The sequence below is a fragment of the Calonectris borealis genome, chromosome Z (assembly GCF_964195595.1).
Source record: "Calonectris borealis chromosome Z, bCalBor7.hap1.2, whole genome shotgun sequence".
NCBI classification, from domain to species: domain Eukaryota; kingdom Metazoa; phylum Chordata; class Aves; order Procellariiformes; family Procellariidae; genus Calonectris; species Calonectris borealis.
Genome location: NC_134352.1, coordinates 49,023,338 through 49,051,265, shown reverse-complemented (window position 1 = coordinate 49,051,265; position 27,928 = coordinate 49,023,338). Strand labels below are relative to the sequence as shown.

General features: G+C 39.7%; 1 protein-coding gene across 9 annotated transcripts in view; it reads left to right on the top strand.

Moving 5' to 3' along the window:
* FOCAD (focadhesin) overlaps positions 1-24,105 on the top strand; it is a 129,205-nt gene extending 105,100 nt beyond the window's left edge. For all 9 annotated transcript variants that reach the window (XM_075137868.1, XM_075137869.1, XM_075137874.1 and 6 more), the window contains 16 exons: positions 3,555-3,702; positions 5,628-5,747; positions 6,676-6,798; positions 7,623-7,700; positions 8,080-8,151; positions 8,309-8,411; positions 9,579-9,659; positions 10,741-10,869; positions 13,604-13,719; positions 15,926-16,186; positions 16,822-16,911; positions 18,066-18,243; positions 19,691-19,788; positions 20,650-20,901; positions 22,031-22,106; positions 23,620-24,105. In XM_075137868.1, coding sequence (XP_074993969.1) covers positions 3,555-3,702; positions 5,628-5,747; positions 6,676-6,798; positions 7,623-7,700; positions 8,080-8,151; positions 8,309-8,411; positions 9,579-9,659; positions 10,741-10,869; positions 13,604-13,719; positions 15,926-16,186; positions 16,822-16,911; positions 18,066-18,243; positions 19,691-19,788; positions 20,650-20,901; positions 22,031-22,106; positions 23,620-23,693 — 1,999 coding nt within the window. In that variant the 3' untranslated portion in view covers positions 23,694-24,105. The remainder of the gene's footprint in view (positions 1-3,554; positions 3,703-5,627; positions 5,748-6,675; positions 6,799-7,622; positions 7,701-8,079; positions 8,152-8,308; positions 8,412-9,578; positions 9,660-10,740; positions 10,870-13,603; positions 13,720-15,925; positions 16,187-16,821; positions 16,912-18,065; positions 18,244-19,690; positions 19,789-20,649; positions 20,902-22,030; positions 22,107-23,619) is intronic.
* Positions 24,106-27,928: the final 3,823 nt, after the last annotated feature.

Here is a 27,928-nt window from a genome sequence, read left to right as displayed (position 1 = left end):
CCCGCGCCCTGCGGCCCGGCGGGGGGCGTCTGGCGTGTGTCTTGCCTCCGGCTTGCGTAGAGAATGTGCCGCTCTGCTCAGTAACACACTTCTCCGGGGTGTTAAGTGCGGCGTCTCACACACTGAAGGACGTTATCGAGAAAGAGGGCTTTGCTGAATTTTTGTTCTGTTTTGTTTTTCTAACGTGAGTGTCTAGATAAGAGGTTTATCAATGCATGTGCCATGCAAACTGGAGCTCACACAACCGCGCTTCACTGATTGTGTCAGCCTTGATAGGAATGTTGGTTTTATACATAATTTTCTTCACTTAATTAGGAGAATTCGGTTTTTAAAACTGGGTGGGGGCAGGGCAGAAGTAAGAGGAATGAAGAAAACAGAGTTGTTTTCAATAAGCAGTAAGAGTCTTTCCCTGAGCCAGTGCTTTAGCTTGGTGAGAGTCCGCTTACATTCCTTAAGAATCTCTGTGTCTGTGTAAGCTGCATAAAATGCTCTAAGCTTAGTTTCCTCTTAGAAGAGGTCACTGTGAGAATAATGCTCATAAATCAGTACTCTTTTATCTGTCATAACCACACAGGGAAAAAAAAACAAAAGTGAAACTAATAATCTTTTAAAGGGGGAAAAACATTTCAGATGGTTAAGCATGTTAATAGGATGCTTCTTCAGTGTTTAAGTGAAACAGAATTTCATAGATTGCAGAGCCTTAGGAGCTTTGTGTTACTCCTGATTTTAAATTGAATGCACTCAGACGTTATCAAGAGATCTGTGAGTGGACCTTAAATCTACCTTTACGTTAGACAGAAACTAAAATAAGTATATTTTTAAAATGTACTAATACACCACTTCTCAGTATACACGTGTATGGAAAATGTGCATGGCAGGCGATTTAGACAGTTCTTCATGCTACTTCTTATTGATTACAGAAGCGATATAACAGCTTATTTTTTTCTCCCAAGCCTAACTTACACAGAGCATAGGTTCAGCAAGCATGTACATTCATGGCTGTTAACTTTTCCAGTTCTTCATGTAGACTATATTCAATAGATTTTTGTCAGATTAATCTCAGTGGGGAAAAAAAAATAAACAATTTTAAAAACAGTCAAAGGCAGGGCTCCAGTTGTAACAGTACAGCATATGGGTAACATAGCAGTACATATGGTCCCTGTATTGGAAGGTTTTGAGTCCCCCCCTTGCCTTCGTGCAAACAAAGAAAAACATGTATTGAAGATTGGGTTAACTCTGACCTTTTGAAAGATTTGCATGTAAAAAGCTTTTGAGAATACCAAGGGGCAGTAGTTTTCTGGCTTGCCTTGTTACATTTCCCGTATTAAGGATGAATTCTACAAGACCTTTGGAAATATGGCTTTTTGTATAAAATAATTGCATGGCAGAACTAGCTTGCATCTGTAAGAATAAATATTGGAGAATTATTGAGCAAATCATAAACGCTGATACTTGTTGAGTAAAGATGTGGTAAAGAGCAAATTGTTATGAAACTTGAAATACACAGTAGCCTTCCTTTAAATTGCTGTGTGGAGCATTAAACTGACTTGGTTTTTATGGAGGTTTTTGCAAGCTCAATAACTGATTTGACTTTAAGGCATTTTCAATCAAAACTGTCATCAAACTTCTGTATTGTTCTTACAGAAACCTCTCAAACTCCACTGACCTCAGGATTATCAGGAAAATGTCAGTTTTCCTTCACCCTAAAATACAAACCTTGTGTTTTGCTTCATGATTTGTTCATGAAGTCCTTCATTCTGTGATGTGATGGACTGTGCTGCCGTGTACACTGCCAAGTTACATTATTGAGATAAATTACAGTAGATTCAAAGATGAGTCATGACAGTAGTGCAGTATGTCTGATGCATTGGCAGTAAAACACTTAAAACGTGCTGGGAAATCTGAGATACCGTGTGGATAAAGTGCACTTAAATATTAATTTTATGTAGATCACAAATAAGGTGGCAAAGTGAAAACAATTGCTAGTTACAAAGAGAGGACCAGAGGGGGTGAAGTTTTGCTCTTGCTTCAGTCCCCACTTATGTTTTGGGTCTTTGCTAAGAATCAACAACATAAAAAATGGTAGCTCTAATTAGGAACTTTGTTTTCTTTCTGCATATTTTTGTCAACAAGCAATAGTGTAAAATTGTGCATGGAACTCTTGCGTACAAGCCATGTCCTTATTTTGTTGGCTGCTCATGAATTCAGATATGCCAATTACTTAAAAATGAGATTCCAAAGGTTTGTTTCATCTTCTTTGCTGGAAAAAGAAGACGCCACTGCCAAGACACCGCTCCAGTCTTCTAGCCATTCTCATCATCTTCACCCCCATTTGCTGAAAAACATTAGCTTATAAATATGACTGAAGTTATTCTCAGAAGTTTCTTTTTTACTTCGCTAAGTAAAAGCAGTAACTCTTCCCATTTTTAAGTTGGATAGTAGAAGCTTAGAAGAATGCCTAAGATCCTAGCCACGTTCATTTGACTGCTCGCTACATGCATTGTCTGTCATTGGCATGCTCAGGGAGATGCGCAAGGGGAAATAATCTTCATCTTCAGATAAGAGCTGCTTCTTTAAGCTATTGTATATGTGTGCCAGTGAGAGATCACCTTCAGAGCAGTGAGTATCTGCTAAGCTTTTAGTGTCTCATGATGGCAGCCAGAACTGTTTGGGAATTTTCTGACAAAACTCTTTCGTATTATGACTGATGACCAGTGGAAACTGAAACTTGTTGTGGGAGCACAGGTACTGAATTTAGTAAGAGTTCTCCAGTCCAGAATGGAATTTCTCATCAGATCTGAAAAAGAGGCAGAGACCATGAAACTGTTCGTGCTAGCTGCCGTATTAAATTATGTACTTTGAAGATATGTTCTCCTTGTTGCAATTTTAAGTATTCTCAGCATCAAACTGTTAGTTGTGCTGGATATGTCTGCCCTGTTGAAGCTGGTCCACTGTTGCGTATGTGTATTTTAGTGCGTACGGATTAGAATGTACCCCTGACACTCATGTTCTGAAATGCAGGTGAATGCTTTAATCTGTACAGCCATCTTAGCCGCTCTGTGGCTCAATCACTAATTCCATTATTCTTGCACACTGGAACACCTCTTGGAGGAGCCTCAGAGCAACAGAACTTAATACAGCCACCGGAACTTCAATTAGTATATTTAACTGGGATATCAGAGTTTGGGATATCAGTATAAATTGGATGTAGAAGTTTCGATCCATACTTCCATCATACAAGTTGATGTGCTTGTTGACGGGGTTGTTGGTTTTTCAGGGGCAGAAGGAATAATGAGCATTTATTGTAGCATTTATTATTTTAAAAGTACATTTTCTTCTTATGCTCTTCTTTCATCCTGTGTGTCCTGAAAAGCATCACCTACATGTGAAATAAAAACCATTTGTAAAATTGACGCTGGTAAGTAATTACCCACAGGGCTAGTTATCAGCCAAGGCCAGGAGGTCTTTTTGCTTAGCCACCCATGTTGGGGTGAAAAGGGAGTTCAGAGCAACCAAAGCATACTTAATCCTTTTTCTTTTGTCTTCTCTTTAAGCACTGGATGTATTTTGGGAGTAGGACTTGTTCTTTCACTTATGAGTCACAGTAGCCAAACAGAATTGCGAGTGCATGTTTCCGCTTCATTGCGAAAACTCTGCAAATACCTGGACAACAGTGAGGACCAAAGCAGATGGGTCCAGGAGGTATGACCTATTTTATCGCAAATTTTAAATCTTTCTTTTACTTTGTTACCTCCCTTTAATAATTGTAGACGTTTTACTGAAGCTTTGTATCTGTAGTACTGGAATGCTTCGTTTCTATTACTTCTTTCACAATATATACTTTTATATCTGCTGAAGAAAACAACAATAATAATAATAATAATAGAATAACCTGCAATGCTGCACAAGCATTAAGAAACTGCCTGAAAAGATAACAAACATAATTCTTTGAAGTACTTCTTTAATTCCTTAACCTCAAATTAAACTGTTGAAAGTTGGGTCCAGAATAACTGTGGATATGGGTTTCTCTTATATACAGTTGTTTATTGCTCATCTGATCTACTAGAAAGCAGACAGCAAGTTACTCTCAGAGAGAACCTTAATGCTAATTCTTCCTCCTTCAATATGCCTGCTGTTTCCTTCTTTGAAAGCTGCTGTCACTAGCTAATGTGAATCTTGCACTTGTGAATGCTGCTGTGGCCTCATTTGCTGTTCTTTTTATAACTATGTTTTGAAGACTTAAACTGAGCTCTGCTAAGTTTGAGCATGCATTTCAATTTATATTGCCAAGATACGTTCCTTAAGTTTTGACGTGGTCCATGTACTATGTCTGTAACCTTGTTGAGGTAAAACTTGACAACAAAAACTGATGAAATGAGAGGAGTTTACAACAGAAAACAAGAATCGGAATAAGCAGGTGTTTTGCACAAAAAAAGCAACCTTGTACCTGATGTATGTAAACCTGCAGCTGCTGAGCAGCTGAGTTGCATAATCCTCTGTTTTTTGTAAGGGAGTTAGCAGAGATTGGTAGTAGTATTCTCTTTCTCCTCTTGGTACTGCTCTGAAAGATCTTTATTAAAGGTCTTCTTTTATGGAATTTAATTTTTTTGGCAGTACATACGTGTTGGGGATTAGCCCTTTGCAGTTTGTTTTATGCATTAAAATGACTTTGAGCTATGAAATCATTTATCTTTCCCCAGAGATCTCAAAGTGCTTTACTGAACTTAAACTGGGTACAATACAGCAACTTCTGAGATGAAAGGCAGCAGCTGTTTAACATCATGAGATAGTTTGGGATGAGAAGCAAAACCTACCCTTTTCAATTAAAATTCTGTAAGGAATTGTACAGATAACTACATGAGTAAAATTTGGCCAGCACCCTAGGATGAATACTACTATATTTATGAGATGCACAAGAGGCTCTTTCAGAGCTATAAATGGCTGGGATATAATCCTGTACTTGAGAGGTAACTTTGGCCTGCTGCAGCAAGAGGTACAATCTGAGCATTACTTGCTCCAAGTCAAATTGTTATCTATCCTGCACAGTAAGTAGGTGCTCTCTACTTCCTTTATAGTCATGTGTTGTTCTGTTGCTTAGCTTTGGTACGAAGGAGGTTAAACAGTTGGCACAGTTGCCTTGTTGAAAGTTCAGGCTTCATTTCCTATTCTCCACATCTAAGGCTGAAGAACAGAAAAGCAGTGTCACTTGTGAATCCTTCTGTAAAGACATGAGGCTAGTGTCATGCACTGTGTGTGGGAGACAGTTCTACTACATGCTCCTGTTCTAACCTTTTGGACCTGCTTGTAGCCCTTACGGGATCACAGCATGCTGTGTATGCTCACATAAATAGTGATCAGACGCTTGTGTTGAGAAGAATAACTGCATACATGTGGAAAATCAGGAGTTTGACCTACATAAAACCAGAAGTACTTCCAAGCTTTAGTTGTATTTGTTTAATGTTAGCATCAGTGAAGAATCTTTCAGAGAGGGAATAAACATCTGAAAGTATAAATTGAAAATGTCGTGGCTTTTTTATCATGCTGGCACATTGCTCCATGTGCACGTTGCTACAGTGCATTTGATCAGGCACTGGTTAATACAATTAAATAATTTTTTTTTTTTCCAGGTACTTGCCTATTCTGTGGCCTGTTCCTGTGTCTCTGCCTTCAGTGTTGGAATTATAGAAGCAGCTGAGGCTGAGGAGGCCATGAACAAGCTACGGACCTTAGTGGAAAATAATCAGCAGGTCATAGTTCAGTGTTTGGTCTTTGCTTCAGTTCTGTTTTTCTCTTACCTATTTAACACTGCTTCACCCAGACTGTAACTTCATGAAAATTACATTGATCTACTTTCAGCATTAACAATAACATTGAGCATGGTGTGCATACTGTGCAATTACCAAGACTACCACTTGATCAATTGATGCATTGTCTACAGGTGTATAGCAATTACCAGATAGTGAAATAAAAACAGATTTTATATGTTTGATTGCATTTAGAAGGGAGATTGGTACTTTTGACTTCTTCTTTGACTTTAGTCCCTGCGTCCTGCCAATTTTTGTCTCTTTTATAATGTGTTTCTTTAGATTCTTTTTCTTGGTACATCTATTGTGCTTTCTGAATTTTTGCTTTCCCTTAGCCTCCAGACAGTGCATCATAACCACAGCCACAGCTTCCTCCAGGTGTCTGTTTCATCCCTAGTGTCCAAGGGTTAACCCCTAAAAATGCCAAAATAATCTCCATATTTCAGTGCATGTTCTTTTTTGGTTAAATGCTTGCCAGAAAAAAAGGGAAGGAAAGAAAAGGGGGGTGGGGGGAAAAGGCAACAATTTTGAATCAAAGCCTGCTATTACACTAATCAATGGTTTAGAATGTTTATCTGGAAGTCAAAACAAACTACCTTTGCTACAGCTTTTTATCTTCGTATCAGAAAGTCTGCTCTAAAATAAAGGCTCCAGAGCAATCTGTGTGCCAAAGATCAGTATTTAATCTCAGAAAACCTGTGTATCTTGACATGAGAAAATACTTGAAATAAGAGAGCATCCAGTATTTTAGACAAAGACATTACTTCTAATTATTGGGAAATAATAAATATTTAAATAATTAATAAATATTAAAAAGAATACAGAATCCTTTGGAAGATCTGTTTTTTAATGTGTCTTTTTCACCTTATAGACCCATGGTTTTGCTTTAGCTCTAGGTGCAATGCTACATGGATTGTCAGCTTGTGGTCATGGGAAAGCCGAAGACCTGAGTAACAGACTAATGCCAGCCTGGATAAAAATTGTGCTTGCAGAGGTAAAGGAGTTTGAATTCATACCCTGTTTTTTGTGGGAGCAGAGGGAGGGTGGGCGGTGATTTTAAATGAACAGGGACATAATTTTCCTTGCTTCTGCAGGCGTGATGCTAGGAGAAGTTAGGACTATCTGAACATGATGTTTGATTGATATTTGGAAGCAAAAATACATCTCTGGGCTGTTTGCTAAAGGGAAAAAAACAGTTTCTCTTCTGCTTGGATGGTTTATGGGAAATGTTTATCTCAATGAGATTTTAATTTGGACATCTTTCCTAATTTGGAGCAATATCCAAGGATAAAATCTAGGTTATTAAATGAAGATACCTTGTGAAATTAGGTGCTACTTATCAAAATTAGACTTAACAGAATGGTGATTATAGTGCCTCAGTTGTTGTTATAATATTGTTGGTATAATTTATCTCATTGTTACTAAAATTGCGTGTTTGAAATCAAACTCTCAACTTACACATTAAGATTGCAGCTGAAGGTAAGTATTAATAAAGAAACAATGTTTCAGAGTTGAATTGCACTGGCTTGTTTTGTGGAACACAGACTGTGCTAGAAGAATGTGATTTATCAGGGAGAAATGCATGATGATTTCAGATTGGGGGGGAGTGGGGAGAAGCTCCATATAAAGCCTTCATTCACCAAGAGAGGGATGAATAATTACCCAGCATGCTGCAGTCTGACCTGAAAAGGTTGTTGGGATGAGAGGTGTGCAGTCATGATAGCAGTCATATTTTTTAAGTTGGAAGAAACAATTGTTGTGTCCTACAGTAGTGTCGTGTGACCGCATTGACTCACTGAGCCTGAATTATGCTTTCAGGGTTCTCCAACAATGCAGCGTCTGGCTGCTGTCAGTGGGCTGGTTGCACTGGTGGGCTCTGAAGGAGGCATGATACAGGTGAGAACATGCAACCTTTATCTCTTCTAGAAATTTGGCTAGAAGGCAAGATGGAATGACATCCTCTGCATCCTTACAGCAGTGGTTATATACCAGGGCATCCCATTTATGCAATAGTGAGTCATGTTGGGTATGAACCAAGTGGGATAGAATTACAATGTATAAAATGGGGTCTGTTCCATTTTCCCATCATATGGCCCACGTGCAGTGCCACTGGGGAAAAGTTTACAGCCATGTAGGCTTTCTTCTTTTCTCTTCCACTCCCCCACAAAAAGGCATGTGTGCAAATGTAATCTATCTTTTCAGCAGCTGTTCTCTGTTTTGTTGTTTCTTTTTTTCCCTTATAAAATTCACATCTTTTTTTTTTTTTCTTTGGCAGCTGAAATCTGAGAGCATTCAGTCCTCCCATTTTCAAAATAAGCTGAATGAAGTCATCAGAACCCTTACGCAGGTAAGAAGGTAGCCTCTGTTTCCTGCTTTGGATAATGCACTAGGATGACACCTTGTGCAAACAGGCCAAATCTGTTTAAAGAAACTGCATAATGTTTGTGTCCAGCTTGAATGAAGCAATGTAGGGAAATTTGTCTAGTGGTTTATTGTCTCAACAGGTAATCAGTTTTTCGGGGCAGATTGGCCTTCAGACAAATGCAGCAGGACTTTTGGGACGCCTTCATATGTCCTGTTTGTCTTCTACCCAGAACAGGGCATCCGGTAAGATGCTTTATTATTGCTGCTTAAAGAACACATGGAAGTGGCACTTAGCTAAAAAGGCAGCAAGGGACACATTAGACAATACAGGCTAGACATTGCAGCCCTATTAAATGACATGACAGCCTTTGAATCGGACACCTCATGGTCCTGTGTGCCAGACCTAAAGGTTGGAACATGAAGCAGGAGTCAGTGTCCTGAATAGGATCCCCCAATATCCTTTTACTTGCAGTATCAAAGTAAGGTTCTAACTTGTTCTGGTCAAACTTGTATATTGCTTCTGTCTTTATTATTTTATAGAATAAATTGTGAAGAAGTTTTACACTGCATATGGCACATGTGTTTGACATCTACATTATCCACTCCATGCCCTGAGGACTGATTAATCATCTCTTTGTTTTAGCAGTTCCCACCGTATAAAAAAGCCAACACTTAAAAAATGGTCCATAAGAAGAGCAAGCTGACTTTTCAAAAGTATTTTTCTAGAAGAGATCTTCTCTGGTTAGCTGAAGTAAAAAACTAGTTTTCCGTGCCCTTTCAGTGTAGCAGTTAGCACGGAAACTCATACTCTGTCGATATATCATTATCTTCTGATGTTGTTTCAATAACCATTGGTAAAATAAAGGCAGGATTACACCACTGATGAAATACCAGTAATAGGAGGGAACTAATGAAGTGGAAGCTGTTCACTTCAGTGTAAACCAAGTTGGGAACCAATAATACAAAGTATAGATAAACTTTCTCATTACAGAAAAAAGATTCTTGGAGTTTCTACTTTTGTGTAATTTTGGCACACGTGCCTGAGGTTAGATAGGTATGGAATGTCTCTGTTGTATTAAACTTACTAAGCTTTTGAAGCTCTCCCTTTTAAAGCCTGACTCTCAGTGGCTGATACATTTTAAGGAAGTTCTTCTCCCTGGCTTTTCATTTGGCCAGTGAATTTGTTTTCTCAGACCGGGCACCTCTCACCAATACAAATGTTTAGTTTGCCTTAAAAGAGGAAAGGCCAATGCATCTATCAATAATCTTGCAGTCTAAATGCTTTGAGTCACTTACAGAATTAGTTAGCTCGAACATAGCTCAGTTTGGCCTTTGAATTTACATGTGAGCTGGAGGTTATAATTTCTGCTGAAATGTTTTAGTGTATAAACAGTCTTTTTGTCTTCACAGTTCCTCCAGATTTTAGCTACTTGCCTGAAAACAGCTTTATCAGGGCAGCCATTGACTTTGCCATTGAAGGTGGAAAGAAAGGTAAGAAGCGATCAAAGTACAGTATCCCTCTGGGAGCTTTGTTATGGCTATAAAAGGTGACCCTAATAAACCGCTTTTATTTGCTAAGAGAGCTTTTCTAAATACTAATTTGAACTTCACTAATGTGGGATATTTAATCTCTAAACAAAAAATTGAATAACACTCGAAAAGATAAGGTAGAATCGTGTAGTTAGGACTTCAGTTGTCTCCACTGAATTTTTATGACTTTTTAAATCCTTTCTCTTTCCCCTTCCTTCTGTGTCTGTGAGATGATGTACCTTCCCTATGGGAATGAAAGTCAAATCACTTTAAGTGTTAGCACGTATCCTCAGGAATACTTCATCATCAGGCAAACTTTCTGCTGCCCCTTATTTCAGTGATCCTAGGTTAAGATTCTCTGAAACAGAGTGGTATTCAAATGGGTTACTGCTGCGTGTAATAAATGCAAAGGAACCTGAAGATAGCATGCTCTTACATGAGGAGTGCTAGTAAAAGAGAGATGTCTTGGAGTACAGTAAGAAAAGATTATTCCTGTGTGGAGCTAAGTGAGCTCGCTGCTGTCCTATGAAGCAGGCTTTGCTTTCAGTGGAGGTAAAAATCGCCCATGCCTTGCCTCCAGGAGGACTTTCACTTAGTTAACTCCCTGTGTTTAAGTAACACAGCATGTAGCAAAGGTTAGCACCTGTCTGACAATTTTTGTGGCATGCACCTACAGGATGGGGAAGGACAGCAGTGTCAGAAAACTTCGCTGTTCTCATACTAACAAATGCAAAAATACTACCCTACTAGATGAGGAAGATCTGTAAGTAACTCATAAATTGGTTTAAGGAGAAGGAACTAGAAACTTTATCAGTAACAAAAAGCCTTTTTTAATAGGACATTAATGTTAAAAATACAACTGTTGATTACAAACAGGAGATAGCTAATTCTCAGATACAAAAAGAAATAACACTGATTTTATAATGCTTTTCAGTTCTTCGCTACAGATTGGTCTTCAGTGCAGTGCTGACATTTTTTCCTGAGCTGTTTTGCCACGTGTGTGTGTATAAAATTCAGACTGTGATTGAATCTTCTGTTGTAGGCCCTGAATCTGTCCCAGCTGAGCTGGTGAAAGTAGCACTGGCAACCATTGCATTAGTTGGAGAAAGCCATCAGTATCCACCTGTAAACTGGGCATCCATTCTTTCTCCTTTGATGAGGCTAAACTTTGGTAAGATTAATAGTTTTCTATTACATCTTTTGTACTTGTCACAAGACTTGTCACAAGACTAACGCAGCTTTCACAAACTTAGAGCCCACTTCAGGGCTTGAAGTTATTGCAGGGATTGAAGAGTTTACTATGCTTTCAAGACCAGCTTTTTAATGTTTGCAAACATATATTTGTGATCACCATGTGGACACAGTTTGTTTTAACTCAAGGAAAGACTAGAGAAGATCAGAGCTGAAAAGTTTGGAGCAGTATTGGAAGTTCCCTAAAACACTGGCGAAATTTGACCAGATTTTTCATCTGAACTGTTTGAACTGAAGTAAGAAGAGCCCATCAAGAAACTCAACTAATTGTATCTTATTTTCAGTACCCACTAGGTGCTGGTCCAGCGCCTGTGTCAGAGGCTGCAGGCAGCTTTATCACAAGTTTGAACTGCTCTGTAGTTCATCTAGCTGTCACTAGTCTGAAATATTCTTTCTACTAAATTACACTGGGTGACGGAGGATAGCATATCCCTTTTTCCATAATGATCCTGATTTTGTCAGTGCTTCTTAGAGCATTTTTTCTTCATGCTGGAGAGTAGCATTGATCCTGATGTATTGTGTTGGACAGCTTGTGTAATACTTTTCTGCTCAGGATATCTGTCGGTGCCTGTTTTGGTTGATATAAGTGTCTGAGTTTCAAACTCATTTCCTTAAAAAAAAAAAAAAACAACAAACTACTGTGCAAAGTTCTGTATACCCTTGTTTGATTCCACTGAGTTTTGTTTCTCCTCATTTATGTAACTGTTATTACTGGCCTTGCAGATTCTTTTACAACTGGGTTGGGCAAGTGCTGTTGTGTTTAAATTGATGTGCTGTAGAGTCCAGAATATGGAAAGTTGTTCTTATTTCTTTCTGGTGTTTATTTACTTACACAGAGTGCTTGTATAAGCACTAGAAATCATTGAACTATCCTATGAGGAGCAACTCCTTGCTAAATACAGAAAGATTTAGCTACATATTAAACATTTTTGCTTATACTTGAGCTGCAACTTGTTTTACTTGGTATTCTTGCAATTGATTGTGAAGTCTTTTGTAAGAATAAGAGAAAGAATTTCCTGTAGTGAGCTCTGCAGTCCATGCTGATGCAAATTTGTGTGCAACTTTTTGAATAGCTGAAACTTGTTAAATGGATGGGGGATTTTTTTATTCCTGTTTTTCACTTAGGAGTCTTACTTTTGTAAATCAGGGGAATTCCAGAGGAAACAATGTATCGGATTTGTGGCTATGTTTTTATTGACTTCAGACAGCATCATAGTCTGCATTGTTATACATAATTTCTCTTGACTGTCCCTCTGTAGTGTTGTGGAACTTGCACACCCTTCTCTAAATTACATATACATGCAGAAATAGGTCTTGCTGTGTGCTAATGAGCAATATTCATGTTGTGCTAGAAAGTATAATGCAGAACAGTTGTATTATGACCTAACAGTAGACCTAGAAATGTGGCACTCTTAATACACTTTTTCTGGAACAGCTATATCATGAATGTTTTTATGAGAATGAAACTAGATGCTCAATTCTCTTGAATTCTCTAGGTCACTGTTATTCATGTCTGAGTTTTTATGAATCTTAAATGTTTCAGAAATTCTACTGTGAAGATTTGTTCATCTGTAAACATATTGAAGACAACAGATTGCGTTCCCCTCTTTCAAGGTTTACTGCAGTTGTTGCTGAGCAGAAACCATATAACGTGATTGAAGTAGTACCTGTTTGCTATTCAATAGTGCTCTGAACTGAACAGTCATAGGCAATCATAATCCATGTCTTGGTAGTCCAAGCTAGTGAGAGAGAATTTTTGAATTGGTTACCAAAGTATCTTACTACAATCTCACCCTTTCTGAGGGTGCAAATGATTTAACTTCTCGTATAAGGTATTTTATTTTGAAGAGCCTGATACTAGACTCTTAAATATTTGCTTGTTCATGTACTAATGTTAGTGAACTTTATAAAAGTCATGCTATATAGATTGCCACTTTCATTACTGAAAGAACATTGTAACTTGCAAAGCACCTATTTAAGTTTTATGGTTTTAAGTTTTAAGACATTTAACAGTAATGTATATTCTGTAAAATGGGTCAAATGCTAGTTATGACTAGTTATCCTATTAACAAATAGGCTGTACCCGTCATTAAGGGGACTTTAAAGAGAAATCAATAAGAATTCCATAATCATCATAACCTCTATGCATAGTAAAGTCTTCCTGCATATTAACCTGGAGAATGCTGCAACCAAGCACCCATGGCGGTAACAGTGACTAACCTCTGTTTTGTGACATATTATATGAATATGGGGTACATGGAAGAGTAGAAACACTTGAACAAATGCTAATTACTCCTACATGTAGCAGGAAGGAATATTGATTCATTTCTCCTTCTGTAGATTAGATTAAATCTTCTCTTTATTTGGCAAGGAGTTTTTTAATTCTTACTTTTTTTATCATTCCTACATCTTTATTCTTGAGTGAATTGAAATGAACTTGGAAAAATCCTGAGATTTCTTGCTGAAAATGCATGAATGGGAGGAGGAGACTTCGAACATGTATGTGTCAAAAACTTCAAGCAGCATCTCTAGAAAAGCAAATTTTAATGTAGTGCTCTAGTAGAACAATAACGCTCCTTTATTTTATGAGTTAAGAACAAATTTAAAGTAAAAACAATTTCTTTATAACTTCTGTTTGTATTCTTCTGCTTTAGGTGATGAGGTAAAACATCTCTGCTTTCAACTGGCTGTGACACAGGCCCAGTCATCTCAAAATGCAGCAATGCTTTTGGGGATGTGGGTGGCACCTCCCCTTGTCTACAGTCTCAGTGTACGTATGTCAGAAAATTTGTGGGACCTCAGCACCTCTTTCCTATAAGATTCGTCAGTGATGGTTTAGGATGTCTCACCAGAAAACGATTACTGGGTTCAGAATTCTGCAGAAATATTGTTTAGAAAATATTTATAGTGAGAGAAAGGCTATTCTGGGGCCTTGAAATTCAAGGCAGACTTAAGATCTGCTACATTGGTTTTACTTAAGTTGCTTAAGACCTTTTCCTCTCTCTTGTTTCATGCTATAGCTCTGATAACCTACAGATGTAAGAAGGCATGGCGTGTAGGGAGAAAAAGTATCTTTTATTGTACCAGCTCATAGTCTTAGAAAAAAGTCCCACCTATCTGTCCAAAAGCTTGCCTGCTACGTCCATGTCTCTTGATCTAGTAAAACTTGTTACTTCTTGAAAACCTTGCCTTAATTCTGTAGATAGTCAACAGACTAACCTGTAGCGTAATCAAATTTGGCCTTATCCTCCACTACAGTGCAGTTCTTACAGAGGTACAGCATGGACTCCATGATACCATATCTTAAACTCCCTGAATCCCACAGTGCACTTGACTGTGCAGTTCTGTCAGTGTATACAAGTTGAGGAACAGGTTCATGACGATTCTTAGAAAATCCATTGTGGATTTCTGTGATTTTTTCCAGTTCTTCAAGGGGTATTTTTGTCTTGAAATTTTTAATTCATTAGTCTTCACAGATATATAAACACTTGGCAATTTTAAGATGCATAGAATCATAGAATAGTTTGGATTGGAAGGAACCTTTAAAGGTCATCTAGTCCAATCCCCCTGCTATGGGCAAGGACATGTTCAACTAGATCAGGTTGCTCAGAGCCCCGTCCAACCTGACCTTGAATGTTTCCAGGGATGGGGCTTCTACCACCTCTCTGGGCAACCTGTTCCAGTGTTTCACCACCCTCATTGTAAAAAATTTCTTCTGTATATCTAGTCTGAATCTACCCTCTTTTAGTTTAAAACCATTCCCCCTTGTCCTGACGCAACAGGCCCTGCTAAAAAGTTTGTCCCCATCTTTCTTATAAGCCCCCTTTCAGTACTGAAAAGCTGCAATAAGGTCTCCCCGGAGCCTTCTTTTCTCCAGGCTGAATAACCCCAACTCTCAGCCTTTCTTCATAGGAGAGGTGTTCCATCCCCCTGATCATTTTCATGGCCCTCCTCTGGACCCGCTCCGACAGGTCCATGTCTTTCCTGTGCTGAGGGCTCCAGAGCTGGACGCAGTACTCCAGGTGGGGTCTCACCAGCGCAGAGTAGAGGGGTAGAATCACCTCCCTCGACCTGCTGGCCACACTTCTTTTGATGCAGCCCAGGATACGGTGGTGTTTTGGGCTGCAAGCACACATTGCTGGCTCATGTCCAGCTTTCCATCCACCAGTTCCCCCAAGTCCTTCTTGGCAGGGCTGCTGTCAATCCCTTCATCTCCCAGCCTGTATTGATACCGGGGGTTGCCCCAACCCAGGTGCAGGACCTTGCACTTGGCCTTGTTGAACCTCATGAGGTTCACACAGGCCCACTTCTCGAGCTTGTCCAGGTCCCTCTGGACGGCATCCCGTCCCTCAACCGCACCACTCAGCTTGGTGGTGCATTTGTGTCTGCAAACTTGCTGAAGATGCATTGGATCCCACTGTCTATGTCATTGATGAAGTTATTAAACATAATTGGTAAGGTACCAAAAAAAGAAAGGTTTATTTCTGAGCACCAGTTTCTCACTGCAGGGGGGATTTGAGGTCACAAAATGAGCTCAGCCACAGAGTGTTTAAGCTTTGGATTCCTTCAAGATATTTATTCATTCTCCATCACTAGCTAGCAATATTAATCGTGCTAGGAGTACTATACTTCTGTCCTTGGCTGTCTAGTCAGTCTGTATGCTTTTTGTAGGAATGCAATGGGCACCATATAGGGAAATCAAAATTGTCCTGCCAGTACAGAGACATGATATCTAGGGTTCATTGAAAGAAAGTTCCTCAATTGTTAAGGAAAATAGAATATTGACATGTTTGAACTCTTTTTAATTCAAGCAATTCATCAAAAGAGGGAAGAAGAATTGAGAAGTATTCATGACTTTGAGTGCTTTTTAAAGTGGTGTTTGAGCCAATTTTTTTATAACTTCATCCTTTGTAACAATAGTTGAAGGTCAGTGAAGAGCTAGAATCTGAAACTAAGCAAAAGTTTTTGCTTTTCAGATGAAAACCCAGAAATACCTTTTCATGTCCCTGCCCCTGTGGATGAAACATGTTGCAGAAGATAAACTACAGTCTTTTACAGAAGTGTTTCTGATACAACAATTTGAAGTGAAGAACCGCACAAAAACCCCAGAAATGTGCCAGTGTGTTTTACAGGGGCTCATGCAGGCAATGAAGCTTCCAAACCCTGCCCAGTACTGCTGGAGCTTTCTGTGCCAGGCTGTGGAGAAAATATTTGAGCTTCTACCAAATGAGGTTCAGGTAAGGAATAAGGATGAGGTGTATGAACATTGTAACTCGATATTTTTACTGATGGTAAGTCCCATCTTTTTGCACTGACCCATGAGATTTGAAACATGAACTAGATGTAAAATTTTTAGTGATAATACTTAGGATGCCTGCATAATTTCAATTTAAGTTACTTTTGGGTGTTCTTTAGAATATGACTAAGTTGCAAAACCAAATTAATGTACATTTTTCTCTCATAAATGATTTGGTAATGGAAAAATACAGTATCAGTACTGAAATAAATGTTATTGAAACAGAAGCAGAGAACAATCAGAAGGGTTTTTTTTTTTCCTCGCAGAGGATTCAGCTTCTCACAGTGATTTAAACAAACTATCTAGCTACTGAAAACATCTCCAAGGAAGGGCACTTTCCCATTGGAAAAAAAAAACCAAACTCTTTGAAAGTTTTCAGATACCATTATTCCTTAATAAATAAGTACTTTCAAGTCCCCAGCAAATACAGAATTTCTGAAATAGAATAAATAAAACAGGGCTAGAGACTTTATTAAATACTCATGATCATTGTCAAAGTTCCTGGACTCCCCAGTTTTAATGATGAAGGAACTTGGAAGTATACGTCTAAACATGCATTTACTTTTCTGTTTCCAGAGAGGTGAACTGGAGATGTATATCGATGTAGCAAAATGTATCTCAGAAATGGCTGATTCAGAGATTGATCGCATTGTCCAGATCTCTAAGGTAATGTCTTTTATCACCAAATCATGTGAAACAAGCATGCCTTCCATGACATTTTTCTTGTCACCAGAGTGTTTTACTCATTGGGAGCATTGATTGTTTTCCTGCCATGCAAGTAAGAGTGTTCTGGCTCTAATTTACAGGCAGCAGAGAGAAGGAAAAGAGCCCATAACCAAAACTTTCTCAAGGCAACTGAAATACCACTTATTTCACCTGTGAGCTTTGAACTGGGGAGTCTAAGTAACTTGGTCAAGTTCAGGCAGGGCTCTGTTAGCAGAACAGGAATGGTGTTAGATCTTCTGAATCCCAGACCAGTGATGCAAACAGAAGACCATAGTCCTTTTTGGTTAACATAACTACCTACTTGAAATGGACTGTAAATGCATCCTGGTGACTAGTTGTGCTTGAACTGTTGGATCCTTGCTTCTGTGAAAAATTGAAATACTTTGACTGAACAACCTTTCATTCTTGACTTAATGTGCTGTATTTTTATTCACACTCAGAATGTTTCCTGGTGGACAAGATAGCTAAGGATGACAATGGCGTAGAAAAGCTTTCAGCTTCTAGCTCACCAATGCAATCAATTAGCAATGGAATTCTTAGCAGCTGAAATGCTAAGGAAATGACCTGTGTGAAAGGACTTGAGGGTTTTGGATCAGATTGTTATAAACAAACATCCATGACATAAAACCATGTTGTTGTGTTTACTGGCAGATTCTCTAAAGAATCAAGCATTTAAATAGGTTAGGGAAGCTGAACTGTCATTTTCTTATATCTTTGAGTTCTCATTTCCACACTGGAAAGTGCCATTTAAGAAAACCTTTTTTGTCACTGCAGTGAATCTGTCTTGCAAGAAGACTTGAGTCTCCAGAAAGGTCAAGCTGGCTCATTTCAATTTAAAGGGGAATGTAAAATTTAAAACAGTATGAAAACAGTCAAACTTTACTGATTTGCAGTTTGCTGGACTATTTAGAAGCATATAAAATTAAAGTAATATGTACAATCTTCCGTTTCATAATTTGTCTTGAAGAAAAGTAAGCCTGCTAGATAATCAAAAGAATTTTTCCCCTTTTTTTTTATAAAGAGGAATGCAGCATCTACTGTTTCCACAAGAAAGGTATGTTTTAATTTAACATGTTTTTCAATTGTATTTGCAGAACAATGTAGAGAAGGCCACATTCACGAAAGTGTATTTAATTTCTCAAGGCAGACTGCCTCTGATGAACTTGAGTGCTGTGATTGATACTGTGGCAGGATATCACCAAAAAGAAAATATTTTATGGATGCTCTTGCATAGTTTCTATCATGCTCGTATCGTGAGCCATGAAAACACAGGTAAGATCAGGCTTAAAGAAGAATCAACAACAAAATCAACAGCTGTCGATGAATTTACACTGATTCTTTTTAAATCATTTTAAGGTGATTTAACCAAGTGTTTCCAAATTTCTCCGTATTAGAAACTACTCAATATTCCGAATTTTTCTGTTCTTCAAATACTTGTATCAAACATTGCTTTTATGTTTTTCTCCAATTCTTTATGTTTCTGTGGATCAGCTACAAGTAATTTATCTCAGCCAGGTGCTTTGCAGACCAGAGTTTTGACTAGATCCGTATCTCCTAGTCTTTTTAGACTTTCAGTGTAAGGCAGTGTTAGAAATGTACATAACACATCAGAGACCAGTAATAGTGCAACCCTGCTAACCTTCAGATCTAATAGCTGACTTACTGGTGTGTGACACAGAAGGTAGGGGCGTGTTCCCGTGAGACTGGTTGAACCAAGGAGATAGATTGCTTTTCTGAACTCCTTGCACTGAGTTAACACAGGAAACAAATTGCCCTTCCGCCTCTTCGTAACCATACCAGATAGTTATCTGGTGGATTTATGAGTTGGGCTGGCTCAGCTAAGGGTCTGCTAAAGCACTGGAGCTGATGCAATTACACAGGATGATAAAGGAGGAATAAACAACAACAAAGGGAGGCAAGAATGAGGTCTCCTCATTTTCACGGCAGAAGGATCTTTGGCTGCCTGTGCTCACAGAACAACTTCAAAGCATTATGTTACTAGATGCCTTAGCTGCCAGCTGTGGTTGAAGAACTTCAAACAGTAGTGAGTTTTGAATGAGTGAAGTGAGGCTCCGTTGGGTAAAAGAGGAAGCAACATGAAAGAGGGGACATGTAAAGAGTACAAGGAAATGGTAGTGTATGAAGTTACATGGTCTCGAAGGTGAAGATGGTTTGTAGGAGGTAGGATGGATTTTGGACAGCAGAATCTGAATCGATGAAATATGTTCCATCCTTGGGTTGAGGGCTGATTTTATTTGCGTGCCTTCACTCTATTTTACTGATCCTGCACTGTAGGAGGATTTTCGCAGCACTCCCCACATTCTTGCCCAATGTACAGTGACATCAGTGCTAGTCTTAGATGAATGCTGGGGCAAAAACTTCAGGGAGGCTTTAGGATTCTGTAGCGGTCATATATATATGCAGACTGGGTTAGTGGGAGCTGCAGGCTGCCATTATGTGAAATAATTCTCACTTGGCATTCCTTTTTCTGTGTGTTCAGTGTGTTGCCTGCGTTATAAGCAAAGTTTTTGTACTGTTTAAGTACCTGTCTGTCTTCTGTCAGTGGCAACCCTGAATCAAATGTGATAATGGTATTTGTGATCGTTGTTCTTCCACAGTCAGTGCTTTGTTGCTATAGTTATTCCCTATGCTTGCTTTTTAATGAAAAATGGTGCATTCTAGTGTTTTATGTGAGTCAATGTTATTATTCTTCTTCTAGGAGTGCTGAAAAGAATGGACTGGCTGCTAGACCTGATGGGCTACATCAGAAATTTAGCATACAAGTCAACATCCTTACAAAATGTCAATCTTCAAGAGGTACATGCTGTGAAAATAATTTGCAGCTTTCTGGAAAAAAGAAGGTTTTGATGTATTTCACATTCTTCCTCAGCAATAAGTATTATTCCCCATGCTTTTATATTTTAGAAGATTGTCATCTTACCTCCATAAAGAAATTCTTCTCAATTTTTGTGAATGTATGTATTTAAAACTCTTAATTTAAAATAACCATGACATTTAAATTATATAGAAGCTAAAGGCAACTAAAGGAAATTATTGCTTCAAATTTACTGTATTTAGAACAATTAAAGGAAAATTTGAATTCACCAGGAGAACTGTCTAAGCAGGTCAAAACTGTGCAGCTGCTGTTTCTAAGAGGGCTTGGACAGTTTTAGGGAACTAATATAGTTCGTTGTTACATCTGTTCAGCTGTTTAAGTCTTCTGGTTGAAGATATAAAATAAGCTGCTCCTTAGATCAGAAAGGCATTCGTTACATTGCTGCAATATGTCCCAAGCATTTGTAGCACCACAAGGGTGACCATCTCTAATTTCCCTCAACAGTCAGTTTTCTGTAAAGAAGTTATTTTCCCATTTTAAATGAAATGTGGATCAGCCTTAATCTAAAGGATGATTTTAAAAGAGTGTTGTTTTGCTTTTCTTTCTGTAGACATTTTAATTTGATTTGGAGTTTAGAAAAAGGCTTATGCTGTTTCAAAGCATAAGAGAATATTGAGAACTTTTTACTTCATGCATTTTGAATGTTAGCTGAATTTTCAGATGATAGTTTTGAAGAGCAAGTCACCATCTGGATTTTTGGTGGCTTGGATTTAATTGTTTTTTTTTTCCCCTTCTGTATTATTCATTTAATAAAGCGCATTTTTTGCCTTTTTCCTGTTTAGTGCATAGATTTCCTCCTGTGGCTGTTCGCAGCTTCTGTGGTGGCCTGGGCTGACCATGGTGCACCATTACTGCTTGGCCTCAGTGCTAACTGGTCACCATGGAAGCACCAAACGATATTATCGGAATTGTCTGAGGATCACATTGGCAAACACCTCACTGACAAGCTTGCTGTGCAAGAGACTCTTACTCTCCTTCCAAGCAGCATTTCCCTTTTGCTCGCTAAAGAGCCCTGGAAAGAACAAACACAGAAGGTAAAATTGCATGTAGTGGTAAGGATTTTCCAAGAGTCAGAAAGCACCCCATTTTTAGTAGTCAGCTCAAGTCTTAGGTGGAACAGTTATTTCCTCTATATCTATTGCATCTGATTTGTGATCTTGTTTTTCTTTAGTTGCAATCAGATATGACTTGTCTCAAAAGATTGAATATAGTTTCTCAAGTAAAATGCGAGAGTTGCAAAGAACAGAAAACATTCCAATGTTGGGAGTCAAACTCTTAAGGGGCTACAGCTGGGAGAGGACTTGGCAGCTGCTGGTAGCCAGTTGGTCTTTTACACACTGAAAGACAGATCTTCTGCAGTTGGACATCACCACAGTGGCAATATAGGGCAATCAAAGATCTTCTGTGCAGTTTGTAGTGTGGAAAATTGTGCCTAATTTGGGCAAGCCTACTGTAGATTGCTTGTGGTTGAGATGTGTGGAAATATTGTTGTAAACCCATAGATTAACAGTTCGCTGTTTTGTGCAAACCAGAATCCTTTAAGGGCTGGCTCCTGTACACTCCTGTGCTCAGAGTTACCACTGAAGTCAGAATTCAGAATGTGGGAGGAATGCAGGAGTGGGCTGTTAATATGCAAGTGCCTAATTAGGCTTTAGGGAAGAATTTGAGACTAGGCCCTGAAAATCATCCTGATAAGTTTGAAATACCACATTGTCCTCCAGGCACCTGCGCTGCCAGAAAAACAATGAAAAATGAGAGAGGTCAAAAGAGGGAAAAAGGCAGTAAGAGTTCTGAAGGATTTGCAGTAAAATGTTTGAATAAGAGACTAATAAGAAAGGATCGTATTAATAGGTAAAAGGCATGAACAGGCAAGATGGAGGGAAACTATTTACTGTGCCTTCTTCATTACAAAGAATTATTGCTGAGGTCATGAGAAGGAACAAAGGGAGTTTCAGATCCAGCTGTGGGAGAAATTGCACTGACAGTGAGATGTACTCTGGGGTGTTCGGATAGTTTGGGCAGAAGCTTGATTGGCCACTGCCTCTGATTAGACAACTACGATTTTCAGCAATCAGATGTTGCCTGACAAACTGAAAATAATTAGTGGTGTTCTGATACAGAGGCTCTTTTAATTCAGATTTTCCTTTATATTTCAATCTTTAGTTTATTGACTGGCTGATCAATATGATGGAAGGTCCTAAGGAAGCATTATCAAAATCTTCTACAGACCTGCTGAAAGGTAGGATATTTTTAATTGTGTCCTTATTTCTCCATAACTATCCGTACAGATCAAAATCCAGTTGTTAAAAGGAATGAGATGAATCTATATATTAGCACATGTAGGAAAGCTATATTTTGTCTTTAAGGAAACCTTCACAGGTAAGTTAACATTCCTGTCTGTAACACCTTTTTATATTTGCTGTCTCCTCTGCTGACACTTCAAGACACTGAAGATTCAAAGAACCTAAAGGTATGTCTGGTTCTACAAGTGTATTTCAGTGATAGATCTGTCAATTGTTTTTGAAGTTACCCTTAAAAATAAAATGCACCATACCATTTGGAAACCCTCCAGTACTAGAATAAAAAGCACATAACAATTTATTTAGGTGCAGCTGAAGACTGAACTGTGGGGAAGGGATACGAGACAGGCAATGACAGCCTAGTAGAGTGATCTGACAAGAAAGGATAGAGGAATGAGGATTGCTGAAAAGTTGTATGAAAAGATGGGAAGTACATTTATTTTGAATTACAGTAATGACCTGTGGCCTTAGCATGCACCCCATTGCTCACCTAGAGATGTAGGATTGTGAATACAATCTGTGCAAGTCATTTTAAGAGGACACCACAAATACTCTCAAGTGAAGTGAGCATGCCTGTGCTTTTTTCCATTAGCACAAGGCACGCCCTTTGAATCACCTGATTTGTTGGACCTAAACATGGCTTCTTGAAATCTGGTTATAAGTTCTTTGCATTACTAGGATAATTAGCCTTGTTTTGAGGGTCTGCAATCTTTAGTCACTCTCTGATAAATTTCAAAATTCCCCTGTTGTGTCTGCTAATCTCCACCAGAAACAATGCTAAGGGTTGTTGGAAAATCTCCTCTGTACATCCAAGGATTCTGATATACACAGTATATTCTCAGTATGCCCTGATTGAGATGAGTCATTTTTTCCCTCGAGCTTTCCATTGTTTTTTTGCCTTTAAGTACTAGAACATGAAACTCCCTTCTGGATGGCTAGAATGCGACTCGTTTGGTCACTGGATTTTGCCTAAATGCATGATCCTTTCAAATTTAGTTGAGGAATCAGTGAATTGCATTTCCAATCAGTGAATTGCACAGAGGACTTAAGACATTGTACTTTGTACTTCTGTCCTTCACAGTGCCTTGTATCTCCCCTCTTGCATCACTGCTCATTGAATTCAAATTTTCTGCAGTGTTGGTTGATCTATGTGCCGCTTCACAGTCATGGTCTAATTAGCAGATGATGTGATATGATTTCAGTAGGAGATATGCCATAAAACAGATGAAAGGCCTCGTACAACATCACATTTCAGAGGGGTGTAGAGACTAGTGTGAACAGCAGAAGTAACATCAGAAGCTGTCAGGCTAGGAGGTGAAAAACTCATGAAAAGAGTCAGTAGAAGGAGAACTGTACCTATACCTGTGTTAGTAAAATGACTAGGGAGAATACTCTCACATCTTTTCCAGTCGGGACTGCACAAATTAATGTCATTTGTCCTTGTCTTCACAGTTACACTTCTGGCCTTGAGATCTCTTGCAGAGTTCAAGAAGAAAGCAGTGTGGACTAAAGCTTATGGGTGGTAGCTGCATGCTGTATCTTATCCAATGAAGAAAACTGTTCATACTTGAAGGCATAATATTATTATTCAGGCATCAAGAAGACCAATTTCAAAGAGGTTTCCTATCAGAAGATTTTGGACTTTTTTTTTTATCCTTTTACCTCTTCCCAAAGACTCATAAGTTGAAAAACAATATTTTGTTTTTCACTGATGGGGTGTTGTTCTTTTACAAGCTACCTAGCATGGTTTGAGCTGTGCTGAATCTGAATGAGAAATACACATTCGGTGGTTTCAATTGAGTTGTTTCAGTGACACCTGGAACGCTGGAGTAGAATATTCCTTTAAGTCATGGAAGCTTTGTAGGAATGGGTGGAAAAAAGAAAACTTGTAAAATTTGTTTGGATGTAGCCTATTTACTAAAGTATGCTTTAGTGTAACAGACTTCTGAATGAGCATTATTTTTTAACTGATGACCCTTTTTTAGTAATAACACAATGCTTTTGTGTGTAGTGACAACACATTGAAGGTATATAATGTGAGCAGGGTTTCTGAAAGGGCAGTATGCTTGTCAATTTTGCAACAGCTTTATCAAGATCATTGAAATAAGTCAATTATCATAATGGCCGCTATGTTCTCAGCTCCAGGCTGGTTGCAGTTTTCTTTCCACTTACGTTTTTGTCTCCTTTACCCTCCTTTGCACATAAGGAGAATTTTTCTGTGCCTCTAGGCAAAAGGGACAATACAGCAACTCTTTCCCACCTTTGTCATCTTAAATAGATTAGCCCCTGCCATTTTCCTTATTTCATACTCTTCTCTTTTTGAAGGAATAGAGAACTTTTCCACTTCACAGTCTTGCTAAGACAGATCTTAAAAGGGGTTTTGTATTTAGCAATCGTCCTCACTAGAGTAGACAAAAATCAACTGAATATAATTGCCAATGTCTTCCAAAGCAGTAATAGGGAGAGCATTGTTGATTCTGACCAACTTACATGAAATGTTATCGCCCTACATCTAGAAGCCACACGCCACTGCAGGAATTCTCTTAATTTCAGGACTGATAACATTTTGTCTGCAGAAGAAATTCTCCTCTGACTTCTTTATGGGCTTTTCTCACTTAACAAGGTTACTGTGGGATGGCAGTGAGCTTACCACAGCGATTAGACATTTATTCAGCAATTAGGTGCATGGAGGATTAATGCAGTACTCGTTTGTATTTCTGAAATGGTGTATAATAATGGTAATTTCCTGCTCTGTATGCAGTTGTGTACTGAGAAGACAGTCTAAAAGTGAATGTACTGAAGGACTCGCTGAAAGCAGTTGTCACCCAGTCAGTATCTCAGTGCATGACATTTCCATTTGTGTGTGCTTCAAAGTAACCTCTAACAAAGCCAAATATGTCACGTGTTTTAATGGTGCCATCTCTAGCATACTGTGTCAAACTAACTTACACCTTTATTCTTCTGAGTTTGCATGTGTATTAGCATTTTAATTCAGATGAAAAGTGTGTGCTTTTTTAAAGGGAATCTCTGGATAATGCCCACATGCTGTGTTTTAGTTTGCATAGTGGAGCAGTATATAAACACCTGAATTAAACTATACTGATACACAGCAGAAAAGGTAAGCCAAGGGATGGCATAGTACTGCCTGAGGGTGGCAACGCTAATGCAGCTCCAGGGAGTACTGAAGGTTTAGGAGCATATCTGAAGTGCTTGTACACCAGCGCACACAGTATGAGAAACGAACAGTATGAACTGGAAGCATTGGTCAGTTCCCAGAGCTATGATGTCATCGGTATTAGTGAGACTTGGTGGAATGAGTCCCACGACTGGAGTGCTGGCACGTAGGCTGTTCAGGAGGGATAAGCAGGGCAGGCAAGGTGGAGGAGTTGCACTGTATGTAAGGAAGAGGTTTGACTGGACAGCTCTTACAGTTAGGGATGATGTGGTTGAGTGCCTCTGGGTGAAGATTAGGGGGATGGAAAACAAAGGAGATGTGGCTGTGAGTGTCTACTATTGTTCACGCAGCCAGGATGATAGCACTGATTATTTATCTTATATGCAATTAGGAGAAATCTCTGGATTGGTAGCCCTTGTCCTGATGGGAGATTTCAACTTCCCAGACATCAGCTGGGAATACCAGTCCACTGTGACAAGCAAGTCTGGGAAATTCCAGAAGCATGCTGAAGATAATTTTTTGTCACAAGTACTCAGTGAGCTAACTGGGAAAGACACCCTCCTAGACTTGTTGTTTGTGAATAGAGAAGGACTCGTGGGAGATTGATGGTAGGTGGCTGTCTTGGCCACAGTGATCATGAAATGGTTAAGTTTAAATTTTTTGGTCTAATGAGAAAAAAGGTCAGCAGAGTTGCTACCTTGGATTTCAAGAGAGCAAACTTTAAGCTACTCAGGGAGCTAGTTAGCAGTGTCCCCTGGGAATCTGCTTTTGAGGGCTTAGGGATCCATGAGAGCTGGTCAGTTTTTAAGAACCACCTTTTCAAAGCACAAGAGCAGGCAATCCCATTGTACTGAAAGTCAAGCAAACAGGGCAGCTTGGCTGAACAGGGAATTCCTCTTGGAACTCAGGTGGAGAAGAAATTGTATGATCTCTGGAAGTGAGGTCAGGGTTCGCAGGAAGACTACAGAGCTGTTGTTCGCATGTGTAGGGAGAAAACACAAAAGGCCAAAGGTCAGCTAAAGTTGAAACTGGCTAGTGTTGGGTCGGATAACAAAAAATTACTTTTTGAGTATGTTAAGAGGAAACGAGATCTAAGGAAAATGTTGGACTAATACTTGATGAAGACAGTCACCTGACAAATACGGATGAAGAAAAGGCAGAGGCATTTAATGCTTTTTTTTGCCTCAGTCTTTAATAATACTGATAGACCTTGGGTTGGAGGACATGTGGGAGCAGTGACTTTGCATTTGTGGACACTGAAATTGTAAATGACCAGTTGTATCCATTGAATGTTCATAAGTCCATGGGGCCTGATGGGATTCATCCCAGAGTACTGAAGGAGCTAGCGGACGTTACAGCAGGACCCTCTTGATCATCTACCAAAGGTCTTGGGAGTCTGGGGAGGTCCCTGCTGACTGGAAGGTAGGCAACGTTCTTCCAATTTGCCAGAAGGGCTTGAGAGAAGACCCGGGAAACTACAGACCTGTTAGTCTAACCTTAGTGCCTGGGAAAATTAGGGAGAAGATCCTGCTGGGTGCTCCTGAAAGGCATTTCAAGGAGAGTGCAACATCCTCAGGCACAGTCAGCACGGGCTCACAGAGGGAGGGCCCTGTCTAACTGATCTGATATCCTTCTGCAATGAGGTCACCTGCCTAGTGGGTGAGGGGAAGGTGGCGGATGCAGCTTTTCTGGATTTTAGTGAGGCTCTTGACACTGTCCCTCACAGCATCCTTCTGGACAAGTAGTCCAGGTGTGAGATGAGCAGGTGCAGAGTGCGCCGGGTGAAGAACGGGCTGAAGGGGAGGGCGCAGGAGGTTGTGGTGAATGGGGCTACATCTGGCTGGTGGCCAGTGAGCAGTGGTGTTCCTGAAGGCTCAATTCTAGGGCCAGTGCTGTTCAACGTTTTTGTCAGTGATCTGGAGGCAGGAGTTGGATGCGCCGTTAGTAAGTTTGCTGAAGATACTGAACTGGGAGGTGCTGTTGACTCTCTCGAGCGACAAGAGGACTTGCAGAGGGATCCAGATAGATTGGAGCATTGGGCACCGATTGGGCACCCAGTTGTGACGCAGGTATAGACTGGGAGAGGAGTGGCTGGAGAGCAGCCCTGCAGAAAGGGATCTGGGGGTGCCGGTTGACATGAAGCTCAACACGAGTCAGCAGTGTGCCCTGGCAGCCAAGAGGGCAACCGGCGTCCTGGGGTGCATCAAACACAGTAGAGGCAGCCGGTCAAAAGAGGGGATTATCCCGCTGTGTTTAGCGCTGTGCGGCCTCACCTTGAGTACTGTGTGCAGCTGTGGGCCCCACGATTTAAGAAGGATGTGAAGGCACTTGAATGCGTCCCGAGGAGGGCAAGAAAGCCGGTGAAAGGGCCGGAAGGCATGTTCTATGCGGAGTGCCTGAGGACTCTGGGTTTGTCTGGTTTGGAGAACAGGAGGCTGAGGGGTGACCTCATTGCTGTCTGCAGCTTCCTGAGGAGGGGAAGTGGAGAGGGAGGTGCTGACCTCTTCTCCCTGGGATCCAGCGACAGGACACGTGGGAATGGCTCAAAGCTGCGCTAGGGGAGGTCTAGACTGGACATTAGGAACC